Source organism: Nuphar pumila, chromosome 6, assembly GCF_984573655.1.
Source record: "Nuphar pumila chromosome 6, dmNupPumi1.hap1.1, whole genome shotgun sequence".
NCBI classification, from domain to species: domain Eukaryota; kingdom Viridiplantae; phylum Streptophyta; class Magnoliopsida; order Nymphaeales; family Nymphaeaceae; genus Nuphar; species Nuphar pumila.
The window spans coordinates 2,795,999-2,811,040 of record NC_143254.1 but is presented as its reverse complement, the minus strand read 5'-3'; the positions used below and the strand labels follow the sequence as shown (position 1 = coordinate 2,811,040).

The 15,042-nt window shown below is 36.5% G+C and overlaps 1 protein-coding gene across 2 annotated transcripts in view; it reads left to right on the top strand.

Moving 5' to 3' along the window:
- The window catches only part of LOC149833665 (zinc finger FYVE domain protein), a 162,911-nt gene that overhangs the window by 62,133 nt on the left and 85,736 nt on the right, over nt 1-15,042 (top strand). For both annotated transcript variants that reach the window (XM_090010931.1, XM_090010932.1), the window contains exons 7-15: nt 886-1,060; nt 1,401-1,828; nt 2,512-2,635; nt 4,082-4,180; nt 4,298-4,369; nt 4,498-4,635; nt 12,803-12,956; nt 13,128-13,495; nt 14,544-15,007. In XM_090010931.1, coding sequence (XP_089867057.1) covers nt 886-1,060; nt 1,401-1,828; nt 2,512-2,635; nt 4,082-4,180; nt 4,298-4,369; nt 4,498-4,635; nt 12,803-12,956; nt 13,128-13,495; nt 14,544-15,007 — 2,022 coding nt within the window. The remainder of the gene's footprint in view (nt 1-885; nt 1,061-1,400; nt 1,829-2,511; nt 2,636-4,081; nt 4,181-4,297; nt 4,370-4,497; nt 4,636-12,802; nt 12,957-13,127; nt 13,496-14,543; nt 15,008-15,042) is intronic.

Genomic DNA, 15,042 nt, shown 5'->3' with positions numbered 1-15,042 from the left:
TGCACTGGACCCACCCACTTTTCTCATTTTATGGTCCGGCTAACTTATGAACATGTGTCAAATTTTAACTGTATATTTGTGGAACTTTAAATGTTAGTTAGCTATATGTTTTATATTTTAAACTTTTAGTCCACAATGGATAATAGTGTGTGTATACGTGTGTGTGCATTGTGTGTGTGTGTGTGCCTGCAGGCATGTGTGGGCATGGGTGCGTGCAGGGTGTGTGTGCATGTGCACGTGTGTGTGTGTTTGGGTGTGGATGTTTATGTGTGTGTGTGCATGGGTGTGGATGTTATATGTGTGTCTGCATGCATGTGTGTGTGTCCGTGCATGCACACATGTGTGTGTGTGTGTGCATGTGTGTAGGTGCATATACCTTGGCTGCTATCACTGTGCACATGCTGCTAAACAGCACATTTTTGTAGTTCCTTGCACACCATCGGATCTCTGTGATCCAACGGCACTGGGTGTTAGTTGGTCATCTGCATCTGCACCCTATTATAAATCTATATGTATCATGTGACCATCTTTTTAGAAATTTTCTTGTTGTACTTCATGCCTGCAGTCAAACATGAAGACATTGTTTAACAGTTTAAAAGCTTTATATTTGTAGTTCTTCAGTCTTTTGAGTTTCATGCTTCAAGTTTGCTGGCAATGCTTATATGGGTAATGTGTGCATGCATGCTCTTAATAGATATCTTTTGATCACTTAAAGCGTTCACCCCAGTTAACCCTCATGTAAACTACTTGACATTTATGGGTCCACACATGGCACTGATGAGATATTCCACTCTTTATATGTCCTTTGCTGTTTCTGTCGCTGCATTTTCTTTGTTTTTGTATTTATAAAAAACTGATCTATTTTCGTGTCTGATGCACCAACAGGATGCTGGACCTTGAGCTTATACACATGAAATATGCTCTAGAGTCGGTTGTGCTAGCCTTAGGAGCGATGGAAACAAGTATGACCAAGGAACCTGAAAATTATAAAAGGATGGCATTTTGGTATTTACAAGACCTTCGGAATCATCTGGAAGCCATCAATAGTCCTCCACGTAAGGTCTGTGGGCTAGAATATCATATGCCTGCACCTGTCTCCTTTTACTTCTTTTCCCTTTTGTCCATTTATGACAAATTTACTCTGTGTTGAATCTTGTTTCTGTTTAATCTACACAGCAACATTGATAGAGGCCTGTTGTCAACATTTTGTGTTGAAAATTCCATTCTCACAAATGCTTATTTTACTATTCTCTCACTATTTATGATGAACATGTCTTAAGTGTATTATTGCCCTTCATACGTTTTTCTGAACATGCCCATGTCAATACCTCATCTATCAGATGTTCTCCATTCTTTGTCATTAGATGTTCTTTTTGGTGACGTGTCTTGTCTATTTACAGATATTGATGGTTAGCACAATCATATCAATGCTACATATGGATGACATTGCTGTAAATTTCACACAGTATGTCTTGTCAAAGGGCTATCCTGAACTTCCACGTTCAGATACTTGGGAGCAACGTCCTCTGTCTGTTCTGGAAAAGGATAAGGAAGTTGTCTTGTCCTTCATTGAGCTTATACTTGGTATATTGAAGCATAACTTGCCTACAAGTGGTTTTGAAGTTGAGCCAAACTTATGGAGCAGTGGAATGCTAGCTGCTTCAGAACAGGCCATGGAGTGGAGAATTTCTAGTTCAAAACAGTTTATCGAGGATTGGGAGTGGCGTTTGTCCTTTTTGCAGCAACTCCTTCCATCTTCTACTCTCTGTTGGAGCTGGAAAGAGGCACTGGCGATACTTCGTGCTGCTCCTTCCAAATTGCTAAATGTGTGAGTCAAAATGTGAAATTCACAAGATTCCTTGTTTACTGATTGCATGTTTGCTTCGGTCACATGTGGGATGAGCAATCGTAGCTGAGAATCCAAAAACTGTGTTTGTGACCAACTTTCAAAGGATTCAAGGGAGAATCATTCTCAAGCGAGAATCACATTCACAACTAGCACTTTCTCATGTTTCACTGAACTTGAGAAAATGCTGTGATTGTGATTTGCAATCACTGAAAGCAGAGAAAAATCCAAGAATCACAGGGTTTTGCAAACATGCCCTGAAAATTCTTTTTGTCTTCAAGCTACAAGTTTATTTGCATGTGTGTTTTCACTATCCATGGTGTTTGTATGCTCGAGTATTTTAAGTAAAACATGAATTCTAGGAGAACATGTTTAAGTTTGCATTACTTTGAAGTTACCCCTGAAATTCCTTGGTACCTTGACTATGCTTGCATATTGCTCTCTCTCTCTTCCTTGCATCCGCTTATGATTCCTTGTAAAAACGTTCCTTTTAATCTTTGGTTCATAGCATGCTTCATGCTTTGTGTCTGTTTAGATGGCCTTTATCTTTTTGGAACCTAAGCAGAATGGTCTTTGATGAAGCATGTGCTCTGGCTCAACTTCTGTGCATGTGTAGAAACACATTTTCTCTCTTTTCTAATTGCTTTTCCGGTTATTTGTCACAGTTGCTTGCAAAGGGCTAAGTATGATATTGGAGAAGAAACTGTTCATAGGTTTTCTTTACCTCCTGAAGATAAAGCAGCTTTGGATCTTGCTGAGTGGGTAGATGGTGCTTCTAAAAAGGCATCAGTATGTTCTGAAGTTTACATAGTCCTTTATCTTGTTATGAGTCTTCTAAATATAATTCAACATCACACTTTGCTTCCTTTTTCCTTCATCATCCATTTAAAGTAGTATAAATCATGAAGATAATGATCATGACAGTTCAAAGGGCAGGTTAAGGCAATGATTTCCTTTTTTTTTTGCCAGCCAACTCTGATCACCATTCACCCAAATCACCTCAACTGAGTTGCTTTCTGGGTTTGTGCGTGCATGAGTCAAATCACACACATTCTGGAACTAATATATCAAGTAGAGGATTGTTTTTTGCATCACGTAGATCATACTTTAGCTCATAAAAGGTTACATTCCTTGAAATCCATGCTCGTGCAGTTTGGGACTGTAACTTATACGTCCTTTGAGATTGTCATCCTATCCCATAAACTTGGATATTTTAGCTCTTCAGAAGAATGTGATTAAAAGAGAATGAAATTTAAAAGACTAAGAAGATGCAGAACTAAGATAAACCTGCAGGGGAGGACATTGAAAGAAGGGGTAGGATGGTTACTTCAGTGGCTTACTACTCTACCATATGAAATTTTGAATTTCATGAGTGACAAACTTAAGAATTTCGATGGAGACAGAAGAGAAGACATAAGCGGGAGTGCTATCTGGCTGCTATACGAGTTCCAATACTCTCATTAGTGCTGTCCTGTTTCAATAATTTTAAGTGTTTAGGCCAGCCTTGGGGTTATTTTACTATTTTACTTTGATACAAGTTATAATTATAATGATGACAGCTCATGAGAACTGCAATATGATACACAAAATGCACGTTACAAGAATGCCACCCCACGTCCTTCCTGCCTCTCACACAACCATTGTACAAACTTTGTGCGTGAGTAGATATTTTTGTAGAAAGAACTGTAAATAGATGTGTTAAAAGAATATTGTGTAACTTAATTGATGGCTGAAATTGAGAAATTTTGGCTAGTTTATTCCCCTAATTTTTGAGTACACAAGATTATTTGCACTTCTGGAGTTGTATCCAGAGTGTATTCTATTAGAGAACAAGCTCCCAATCGATATAGAGTTTTTGGCCTCTGGAGAATGTGTATTTGACAAACTATTTCTCTCCGCCTAATCTTTGTGTCAATTTTAGAGATGTTGTTGGGTCTTTTTGATATGATTTGGTCAGAGAGAAATAAGCTTGTCTGGGTCTTCAATTTATTGTTTCTATTTAGCATCTGTCCTATCTGCTTGGTTGGTGGTATCAGCATGTAGCTGAATTTATTCAGGATTGTTCTGCATTGATATTGCTAGTTACTCGTGAAAGGGTAGAAATATCCATATGTATGTGTTTCTATGCATGCACTCGTGTTCATCTATGTACCTGTTTCTGCATTTGTGCATGTGCATGCACGTAGATGTGTACGCAATGCATGCATAGAATTATTTTTTTTGCTGATTTTTCAGGTAGATGATGCTCTCTCTCGTGTGGCTGAGGGAATTCCAAGTGCTGAACAGGAACTTGACTTTTCTTCTTTGCGTTCCCAATTAGGAGCTATAGCAGCAGTATGGTCCTTCATCCAATTTCAACTAGTCTTCCTTTTCAAAAAGAGATGGTGGATGATTTTCCCATCTTCTTAATTGAAGCATTCATCTGATCAAATGTAACTGTCAACTTCTTAGGTTCTTCTTTGTGTTGATGTATCTACTACATCTGCTAGATCTGTGGAATTGTGTAGGCAGCTGCTAAAGCAGGCAAGATTGAATGCTTATTTAAACTTCAGGCCGCTTACATTTTGGATTCGGAGCAATTCAAACTTGCTACACAGTCAGATATGTGGATTTACTGTATCTTGGTTTGATATGGAAGTTATTTTGCACAGGCACAGACTTTGTTATCTGAAATTTATCCTGGGGGCACTCCAAAACCTGGCTCAACTCACTGGGACCGGGTTCAAGAGATATGCATCATTTCTGTCACAAAGCGTGTCCTTCAGCGCTTGACTGACTTTGTGGAGAAGGTCTGTTCTTGATTGTGATGTTTGAGATTTTTGTGCTTGGGTTCTGCATCGGATACTGTAACTATTTTGAATGTGTATTCTGAACAGTTGACTGTGCATATCCTGGAGTGCAAGTTGTCTCCTGAATTGGATTGTTCATATGTAGAGTATGAGTTGCATGCGAGGTTTCTAGTTCTTGATCCTCATTTGTTAGTGTCTGTTCTGATTTCTTAATGTTGATTAGGATATGGGTATGTGCAAATCATAGTTATCTTGCAAGCAATATGTTTTGGGATCTAGAAACAGACTAAAACATGCATTCAAGGTTTTGTAATGAAACACCAAGTGCACAAATACAATGCCACAATGTGGCTACAAGGGTGCACACTCACAAGAACAAGAGCTACTAATGAGCCAAATACAAAGAGCCACTAAGGGCTAATCACACAAACTCTCAGAAGAGAGAAATGACATAAAAAATAATGAGTTTATTGAACAATCATAAAAGGGTTAGCTCAACTAGCTGTTGGGCCAGCTCCCAATCAGATGTCAGTTGCCAAACTCAAAATAAAAAATTAAAAACCAAAAAACTGAAAAAAGAAAACTCGCTAGTCCCTAGTGGACTAACTCCTATTACAATAGGAAATGATTGAAATACCCTTGATGAGTTTTTCAGTTTACATACATAGTGAACTTATGTATATTATAATCAAATTACAAATGAATACAAATGACATATACACAATACATTTTAACACCCTTCAAACTTACGGTGTGATCACCGAAAGTTTGTCAAGAAGAAAATAAAATTGCGGTGACGGAAGCGCCTTGGTGAAGATGTCTGCTAGTTCATACTCGAAAGTAACATAAGGTAGGGTGATGATCTGCATAAAAAATTCTTCACAAACATAATGACAATCTATTTCTATATGTTTGGTTCTTTCATAAAATGTATGGTTGTCAACTGTATATATTGCACTCTTGTTATCACAACATAATCTGAAGGGTGTTTAAAGATGAATGCTCATGTCTTCAAGTAATCTTCATAACCAAAGCCATTGCAAGGTACTTGGTCTCAGTGGATGATAATGATACTTTTTGTTGTTTTTTGCACTTCAACGACATCAGATAATCACCTACAAAAACACAAAAATCAATAGTTGAGCGTCGATCATTTGCATCTCCTCTCGAATCTCAGTAAGAATAAGCAATCAACTCAAGAGAGGAAGAGAAGGATAACAAAAGACCTCTAGAAATAGAGGTTTATAAATATCTAACAATTCTCATCAATATGAAGTTATGAATTGCATGCGCAATATCAAGCTTAGTAATAATTAAATAAGTCAAGGTGCTAATCATTTGGCGATATGAATTAGAATAATCCAGAGGTGTCCCATCATCAATTTTCATCTTGACATTAATAACTTCAGGTGTATCTACCCTCTTTTCATCAGTAATGCCTAACCTGTCAATAATATCTTTAACAAATTTGGTTTGAGAAAACAAATATCCTCTAGGAGAGTATGCAATCTCAATTCCAAGAAAAAATTTGATAATTCCAAGATCAGTCATTTCAAAATATTTTTTGAGGATACATTTAATATCCTTTACTTCCTCTTTGTCTTTACCTGTAATGATCATATCATCAACATAAAGGAGAATTATAACAATCCCTGCATCAAATTTCTTAATAAATATAGTAGTATCAGTATAACAAGACTTAAAACCAAACTTTAACATAACAGAACTAAAGCGATCATACCAGGCTTTAGGTGCCTTTTTCAAACCATAAGGAGCTTTTTTCAATCGAAGTACCTTACAAGACATAACTTCATATCTAGGAGGTGAATCCATATAAACATTTTTTTTTAAATCTTCATTTAAAAATGCAGTTTTAACATTCATTTGGTATATAGGTCAACCTTTAATAGCAACAATAGCAATAAAGGTTCTAACTAAAGTCATCCTAGCTACTGGTGCAAATGTCTCATCAGAGTCTATTCTGTATTCTTGTGCATACCTTTTAACAACTAACCGAACCTTGTTTCTTTATAGAGTGCCATCACTCTTAGTTTTAACTTTATGCACCCATCTACAACCTATAGTTTTCTTACTTTTAGGCAAATCAGAAACTTCCTAAGTCATGAATTTTTCGAGTGCTCCTAATTCTTCATTTGTAGCTTTTACCCATTCAGAATATTCTTTTGCTTGTTTATATGTGGAAGGTTCAAAATAAGTAAAAATCCTAGTTAGACAAGCCCTATATTGAGGTGAGAAGGATTCATATGAAATAAATCTATCAGGGGGTCTCCTTTTTGTTTTAAATAAGTTATGGATGGATTATGAGTCTGGGTTGAACCCATGATCCAAATCCATATCCATATCCATTTGGATTTCACCCCATTCATGGGCACTAGTTAATATGGATTCTGGACTAGGTCCATATCCATATTGACGTCAACCTAAATGTATATAGGCCGATCAACTTCGATCCAAATTGGCAAAAAACCCAAAATAGAGCTCGGTCTAATTTAAAAAATGCAATTTCTGAACCAACCCATGTCATTTTCGACAAATCGAATCTCCTACGAAATCTACGGTCCATAACAGATCTAACTATGGTCCAAGATCCATTTAACTCCTGAATTTCGCCTGAATTTAACCTGAATTTTGCTCGAATTTAAAACTTAAAAAGAACTAAAATTCGCAGGTGTTATATATCATATATAGATATCTTCAATGGGCCTCGGACCAAGTCCAGACCTCCATTGACGTTAGCTATAATTACTATTTTCAATAATTTTGACATATTAAATATAACTATTTAATTAAAAATTATATTTTTGAACTTGAAATTATCGAGAATTTTTATGAGATATTACGTCCCTAACCTCTTAAAAGAATTTTGTTAACAAAATTTAGTACTTACTCGAATAAATGAGGATATTTGTCTCTATCGCATGCCTCAGGTTCCAATATACATTCCTCAATACCTTGTTATTGGATTTGGGTTAAACATACTAACAAAATCTTTCATTAATTTCTAAACTTCTTTCAACTATTTCAATGTTTTTGTCGAGTACATAGGTTACCAATATTTAGATACAACCTAAAGGGTTATAAATGAATGTGTTACACTATGCTTCCGCTGCGTACTCTGATCAAATAATTTACCCTCAAATATCAAGTCTATCCATTTAGGGTTGTTCCCGTCAAAGCAATACAATCATACCAAACATACAATTTAAATCATCACACACTGATTTTAAATATGATTATCCATACAGTCAAATAAAAATTTCCATAATTCAAGACAGTAAGGAAACAAAAATTTACAAGATACCTTTCATGTAGGGACTACTTCTGGAGTGCGAGTTTATGGTCTTTGTGGTGGTGATTCTGACTAGCTTTGGTACCAACTCTGTCTTTTTCAAAGACATATTGGTATCCTCAAATAATTTTATTTCTAAGCTCTGATACCAACTCTGTAATGACTCCAAACTAACTTTAGAAAAATGTGATTTTTTTCCTCCATCTCTTTCTCTCTCTAGATAACGTTTCCTCTCTTTATATAAGAAAGGCTCCCTACTCTAGATCATCATTGTTTGGGATAGAGTTCTACTTTTTGGTAGAACTCTACCTTATCATAACTACTATATATATGTTTCTTAAAGTTTTAAATTCTCTTTTGTTTTAAATAAGTTATGGATGGATTATGGATTTGGATTGGACCCATGATCCAAATCCATATCCATATTCATTTGGATTTCAGCCCGTTCATGGGCACTAGTCAATATGGATCCTGGACTAGGTCCAAATCTATATTGACGTCAACCCAAATGTATATAGGTCGATCGACTACGATCCAAATTGGAAAAAGACCCAAGATAGAGGCCAATTTAATTTGAAAAATGCATTTTCTGAACCAACCCATATCCATTTTCGACAAATCAGATCTCCTACGACATCTACGGTCCATAACAGATCTAACTATGGTCCAAGATCCATTTAACTCCTGAATTTTGCTCAAATTTAAAAGTTAAAAATAAATAAAACTTGTAGGTGTTACATATCATATATAGATATCTTCAATGGCCCTAGACCAGGTCCAGACTCCCATTGATGTCAGCCATAATTACTATTTTCAGCATTTTTGACATATTAAATATAACTATTTAATTAAAAATTATATTTTGAAACTTGAAATTATCAGAAAATTTTACAAGATATTACAGAAATACCCTTAATGGGTATTTCAGTTTACATACATAGTGAACTATATATATGTATATAAATACAAATTACAAATGAATACAAATGGCATATACACAATACGTTTTAACAGGTTTCACACTAGTTGGATAGAAAATTTGGGAGGAAATGTGAATTTCCGAATAATTTCTGTGAGTGCTAGGATGACACTGTATTGATATAGCTGTGTGGTTGATCATTGATTCCAGGCTTGCTGTTTACATAGTAATGTCGTGCGTTTCTGGTCTTCATATAAACATGACTTTGGAGATGCAATGGACACTCATATTGTCATGTACTCAGCTTCATTGGAGGAAACTGAAACATTTTCTTTTTCTTTTTTGTTGCATCTCTGCAATTAATGGGATCACCTAAAATGTGTAGTATTCTGTTGTGAAATGTCTGTCCATCCCATCTCTACACTAGTCAACATCAGTGTAAGAAAAGCCATCTGGATTTAGAAAGAATGTCGAGGATAAAAAAAATCTCTCAAAATAGTGGATTTGTGACATTTCTTGTCACGCACATAAGACACACTTGTATGAACATTAGTGAAGTGAGCTGAAACTAACAACATGAACTGGATGTGAGATGTTTGATTGGATAATGGTAAAAAATGTTAGTAGTGTTCATGATAGCTGTTGAAGGGAATATTGTCAGGCTATAGAGTACCACTGTGGCTCTTATTGCATTTAGAAAATTGGAGTGCCACCGGTCATTTCACTTGAAATACTTGTTCTTCATACAATATCATCTGCTTTTTTGCTTGAGAAAGGAAGTAACAGTTTGAGGAGTCAACCACTTAATGAAGGAAACCTGAATCTGTCATCTCAAACTGAGTAAATAGTTTCTTGATGAGTTATTATTGTTTTTTTTAATTACCAATGATGATCATAACATCAAAGAATTGAGTAGTAACAAATTAAGATGATTTCAGACTACCAGTGCTGTGAAAAACATTGAGGCGTAGCGAGGTGCTCCACCAAAATCTGAGGCGAGGCGTAAGCCTCGAGTCATTAAGCGTAAGCCTCAAAATTTTGCTAATAAAAACCATTCATTATAAATGAAATGCAAACGACACTCATTTCAACACTTCTATGCACAATTTTAGAGACACCATCATATTTAATAAACTCATTCATGTTCCAATAATCTCAATACTTCCACATACAAATGATAAGACATAAGAACGAATAGCAATCATGAAAAGTATCTTAACCGATAAAACAAGAGAAACATGAAAGAAAACTCAACAAACAAGAAAAGAGTATCCATATTTTTCAAAGCATAAAAAAACTGTAACTCTAGATATCTCTCTACAAATCGAAATGACAAAATTCACCAAATTAGGGCCATCTCGAATAGAAAAATAAAAGGGAAATTTGAGAAAGATGACCAAAAATGCATCAATGACTAGAAGAAAGAAAAAAAAGGAACCAAGATTATCCAAGAACAAAAAGAAAACACTTAACCTGGATTATCCAAGAAAAAACAAAAGGGAAAACAAGAAACAAAGAGAGAGAGAGAGAAAACGAAAGGGGAAAGAGCAAAACAAAAGGAAAAACTAAGATTATCCAAGAAAAAAAGCATCAACGATTGAGAGAGAGAAAGAGGGGGGAAAGAGCACACCTGACCTCCGGGAGAGGGAGAGCGAGCGGGCGCAACAGTGACAGTGGTGGCGACGGTGGCGAAGGAGGAGCGTGAAGGTTCAACCGTGGCAGCAGGCGCAATGGTGTTGATGTGGCGATGGTGGCGAAGCGTGAAGAGCGAGCAGGAGAGGAACAACATAAAGAGCGAGCATGAGAGGAGAGGGAGAGCGAACAGGCGAAGGAGGAGCGACAAGGGAAAATCAGCTTGAAAAGTGGAGTAAATGCCCTTTTTACTAGCCTAATTAGTTAAAACTGCATGAAAAACCCTAATTTTTGGAATTGAGGCGTATATGCCTCGGCTTGAGGCGCGCCTCAAGGCATATGAGGCGCACACCTTGGGGCTTTTGCGCTTTATACATGCGCTTTTTTTGTGCCTTGAGGCGCGTTTTTAATAACACTGCAGACTACAATATCTGTATAGGAAGATATAAAACCAGCTTTTGACATGGTAACACTAAACCTATCTTGCAGGCTCTTGGTTCTTGCTTGAGTTCATAGAAAGTGTTTTCTCATTAATAAAAAAAAATTGAGGACTTGTACACTAAATGAAGGGTCTGCACAAAGTTTTCTTTGCAAATCACTATTCTTGAATCTTGACATCCATATGATGTAACTGCTATTTCTTAATAGTTGTCATTAGCTCCAAGCCTATATCACATAGACACGGCTATTGAGCAGCCGTACCTGTGTTGGCACGGGTATGGGTACCGGACGTAGCACGAGTACGTGCTGGTCTAGATCGAGTCGAGTCCCACCCGACACAAATCTTTTTTTTTTGATGTTGGTAAAAGAGGGAAGAAGAAAAAGGGGGACGAGGAAGATGAAGAAGAAAGCGGAAGTGGAGGACAAAAAAAGAAAGAGAAGGAAGAAGAAGACCAGAGAGAGAGACGTACCTTTCACCGCTGAGAGAGGGAGAGCCTTTTTTTCTTCTTCAAATCTGCCCGAGAGAGAGAGACCTACCTTTTTATTAAAAACAAAATTTCATTCCCCTCCCCCTTCTTTCCAAAAAATTACAGCCACCCCCTACAAACTTTTTTTAAAATTTTTTGATATGGATCCACACTTAATCTAGACCCAAACTCTTTCTCTTTCTCTCTCTCTCTCTCTCTCTCTATATATATATATATATATATATATATATATATATAGCCGTGTCTCCGTACCCTCATTTTTTGAAATTGCTGTGTTGTACCCGCACCCGTACCCATGTGACATAGCTCCAAGTTTTTGAATATTGGTCACTCATGCAACAAGAAAAGGAGCTTATCATAAATGACTATATTGTTGAGTGTATCTGTCTAGCTTTATAGTGTTCATACTTTCTGTGACACTTGATGTTTACCTTAAAGAGTTTCTGCATTTGTCATACTTAGATTTTTTTATTCCTTGAGGGAAGCAACTGAATCTTTCAAGTTTTTGCCCTGTAAAAGGAATCTATTTTGGATGCTTGTAGCTTTTTTGTATTTCATAGACTCAAAGAGTGAATTCTAGCAAGGAAAGCCTCACGGAGGTCTGCCAATGTTTGGTTCACAATGGACTGGCCTGTGAATTCAATCTAAAAATAATAACTCATTAAAGACTAAACAATATTGTTAAAAGCGCCTCGCTTTGAGGCGAGGCCCTCTGCGCTGCAAGGTGCCAGCCTAAGGCTTGAAGAAGAAGAATTTATTTCAAAGCTATATAATTTGTTTCTAAGTTAGTTTTTTTAATCCTGTTATGCTATGTAGTTTTTTTCACAGCTATATAATTTGTTTATATAATTAGTTTCTCAATTATATAATCAGTTTCTCAGTTATATAATCAGTTTCTCGGTTACTTTTACATGTTAATCTCATATTTTTTAGCATTTATTTGAGATTTTCTATTTCTTATTGGTTGTTGCTTCATCACTAAAGTATTTTATTTATTTATTTGTATTTTTAAATATTTTTTTATAGTTTTTTTAAGTTTTCAAAAAAAAAATTGAGGCTTACACTTTACGCCATGAGGCTTACACCTCACCTCAGTTTTTGGTGGAGCGCCTCGCTACGCCTCAACGCTTTTCACAACATTGAGACTAAACAAAAGAGTAATTTTCTTGTAAAGAGTGATTGTCACATATGTGTAATATACATTAAGTTTTTTGGCATCTGAACTAAAAGGATTCTTGTTTTCATTTTCTGATTCCACTTCTGAAAGTTTGTTTTTGCTGAGATATAGAAAACAATTTCATTTCTGCAAGTTTGTTTTTTTTCTAAAAGCATAAATAAGTTTGTAAATTTATGCTTATGCCTTTTGTGTGCCTCCAGGAAAAACCGATGGTCCTCCAAACAATTTTTGCTGGAGAAACTATTGGAACTTCATCTTATGAAATGAACAAACAGGGGCATAGGCAGCGACCCATTGCCATCTTGCATCAGATGATTGAGGATGCTCATAAGGGAAAACGACAATTTTTGAGTGGTGAGTGTAGCTTTCTGTAGTCATGTGATCTTCCATTTTATTATTGTGAACTTTCATGGAATTTTGCCATGCAGCATCCATTTTTTGGTAGATGTGTAATCCTTAAAAGTTTACTTCATTATTTTGTTTTGTTAGTTAAATTTTCTCAAATGGACCTCTAATGATCTGTAGGAAAGCTTCACAATCTTGTAAGAGCTCTTGTTGATGAAGAAATAGATGAAAGTCCCCTGAAAGGAGATAGCCTCTATATGGATAAGAAAGCACGATCTAGTACAGAGAAAGATGGAGTGCTTGGGCTTGGATTTAAAATTGTCAAGCCAACTTCATTTAGTACAACTGCTGGAGAGCGTAACTTAGAACCCCTTGGTTATGATACCAAAGATTCTGGGAAAAGGTCTCTTGGTCACTTGAGCAGCAAACCTGCAACTTATCTTTCTGCCTTCATACTTTATGTTGCCAACATTGGGGACATAGTTGACGGGATCGACACAACTCATGATTTTAACTTTTTCTCACTTGTGTACGAATGGCCTAAAGATGTAAGTATCCGGTGCTGGAATAGGCCTAGAACTCCTTTTTTTCTGCTAGTCATGCTTTTTGGCACATTGAAACTTCTACACTATGTACATGGTGCCTATTTGTGGCAATTCATTCTTTTGACATTGGCCTAATTATTACTGGTGTTATTTGATAGAAGAATCTATTATAAGTGAAACTGATCAAGCAATGCACGATAAAGGAGCTGTGTCCAATGTCATGGTTTCCTGGCACACTAGTTCTCTGCTTTTAGGCAAACCTCAGGACACTTGATTCAGTGGTGATAACATGTGTGCATTTAAACATTTTCATTTACCTGTGTTTCTTTGTTAGTTGCAAGTTGAAGTTTCAATATGAATGGAAGTGTGCTAAATGGTGGCTCCAATAAGTTGCACATGTGGATGAATGCACGTGCACACACATGCAGATAGATAGATAGATAAACCAACACTTCCTCAACCATGACTCTGGTAACTTCTTTGGATCTCATTGGTCTGGTCTATTTATTATACTAAGCCATCTAGCTGCATTTGCACTTTAATCTTGCAGACTTGGTTACCTATTGAAAGACTATGATCAAAAAATTGAGCGAAGCTTTTATTATTTGTTTTCAAGCTCGCTGATAGACTGAGTAAAATCAGATTGTTTATCATGTTCATTTCCCTATTGTACATGCACACATATGGTGTGTGATTGTGGGTGCAGGATTATTGATCTTGTTTTGTGACTCATATGCAACAAAATTGGTGTATTGTTTTCCAATGTTGTCAATGCATAAATGGCATTTGAAATTTTTTACCTCCTCTCATTTGTTTACTTATTCTGCTAAGGATGCCACTTTTAACTGTTGTGTTCATCTAAGTATGCTAAAATTCTTTTTTGGTTCCACAGATTCTCTGGAGAAGTGATGCATATACATCTCTAGCATGTATGCATGCATGCATTTCCTTGATAAATTTGTCCATTTCTCTCTGCAATCAACCACCTTGTATAGCTTTTGTAGAGAATATTGCTTTCCTGGGTAATTTGCTTTGATATTATTTTCTGCAGCTTTTAACTCGTTTGGTCTTTGAAAGAAGCAATGTTGATGCAGCTGTAAAAGTAGCTGATATTATGGGTGCTGATTTGGTTCACAAAGTGATATCAGCTTGTGTGCCACCAGTTTACCCTCCAAGGGCTGGTCATGGTTGGGCTTGTATTCCCCTGATGCCATCCTTTGGGAGGATGAGCCTAGATAATAAATCCCGATCTAATATTTCTGCAGAAGCCAAGGCTACCATTCGTGGTTCATCATCCACAGCATCGGTAACCCCTGTATATCCTCTTCAGCTAAGTGTGGTCAAGCATCTGGCTACATTATCTCCTGTGAGAGCTGTATTGGCCTGTGTGTTTGGAAGTAGCATATTATCCAGTGGCAATGTTTCTGTAGAATCAAATTCCTATGATGACTCAATGTCCCAAAGTGCTGACAATGATAGGCTGTTTTATGAATTTGCCGTTGATCAGTCATACAGGTGTTCAGTTTAACGTGAAAGCATTCCCACCTATT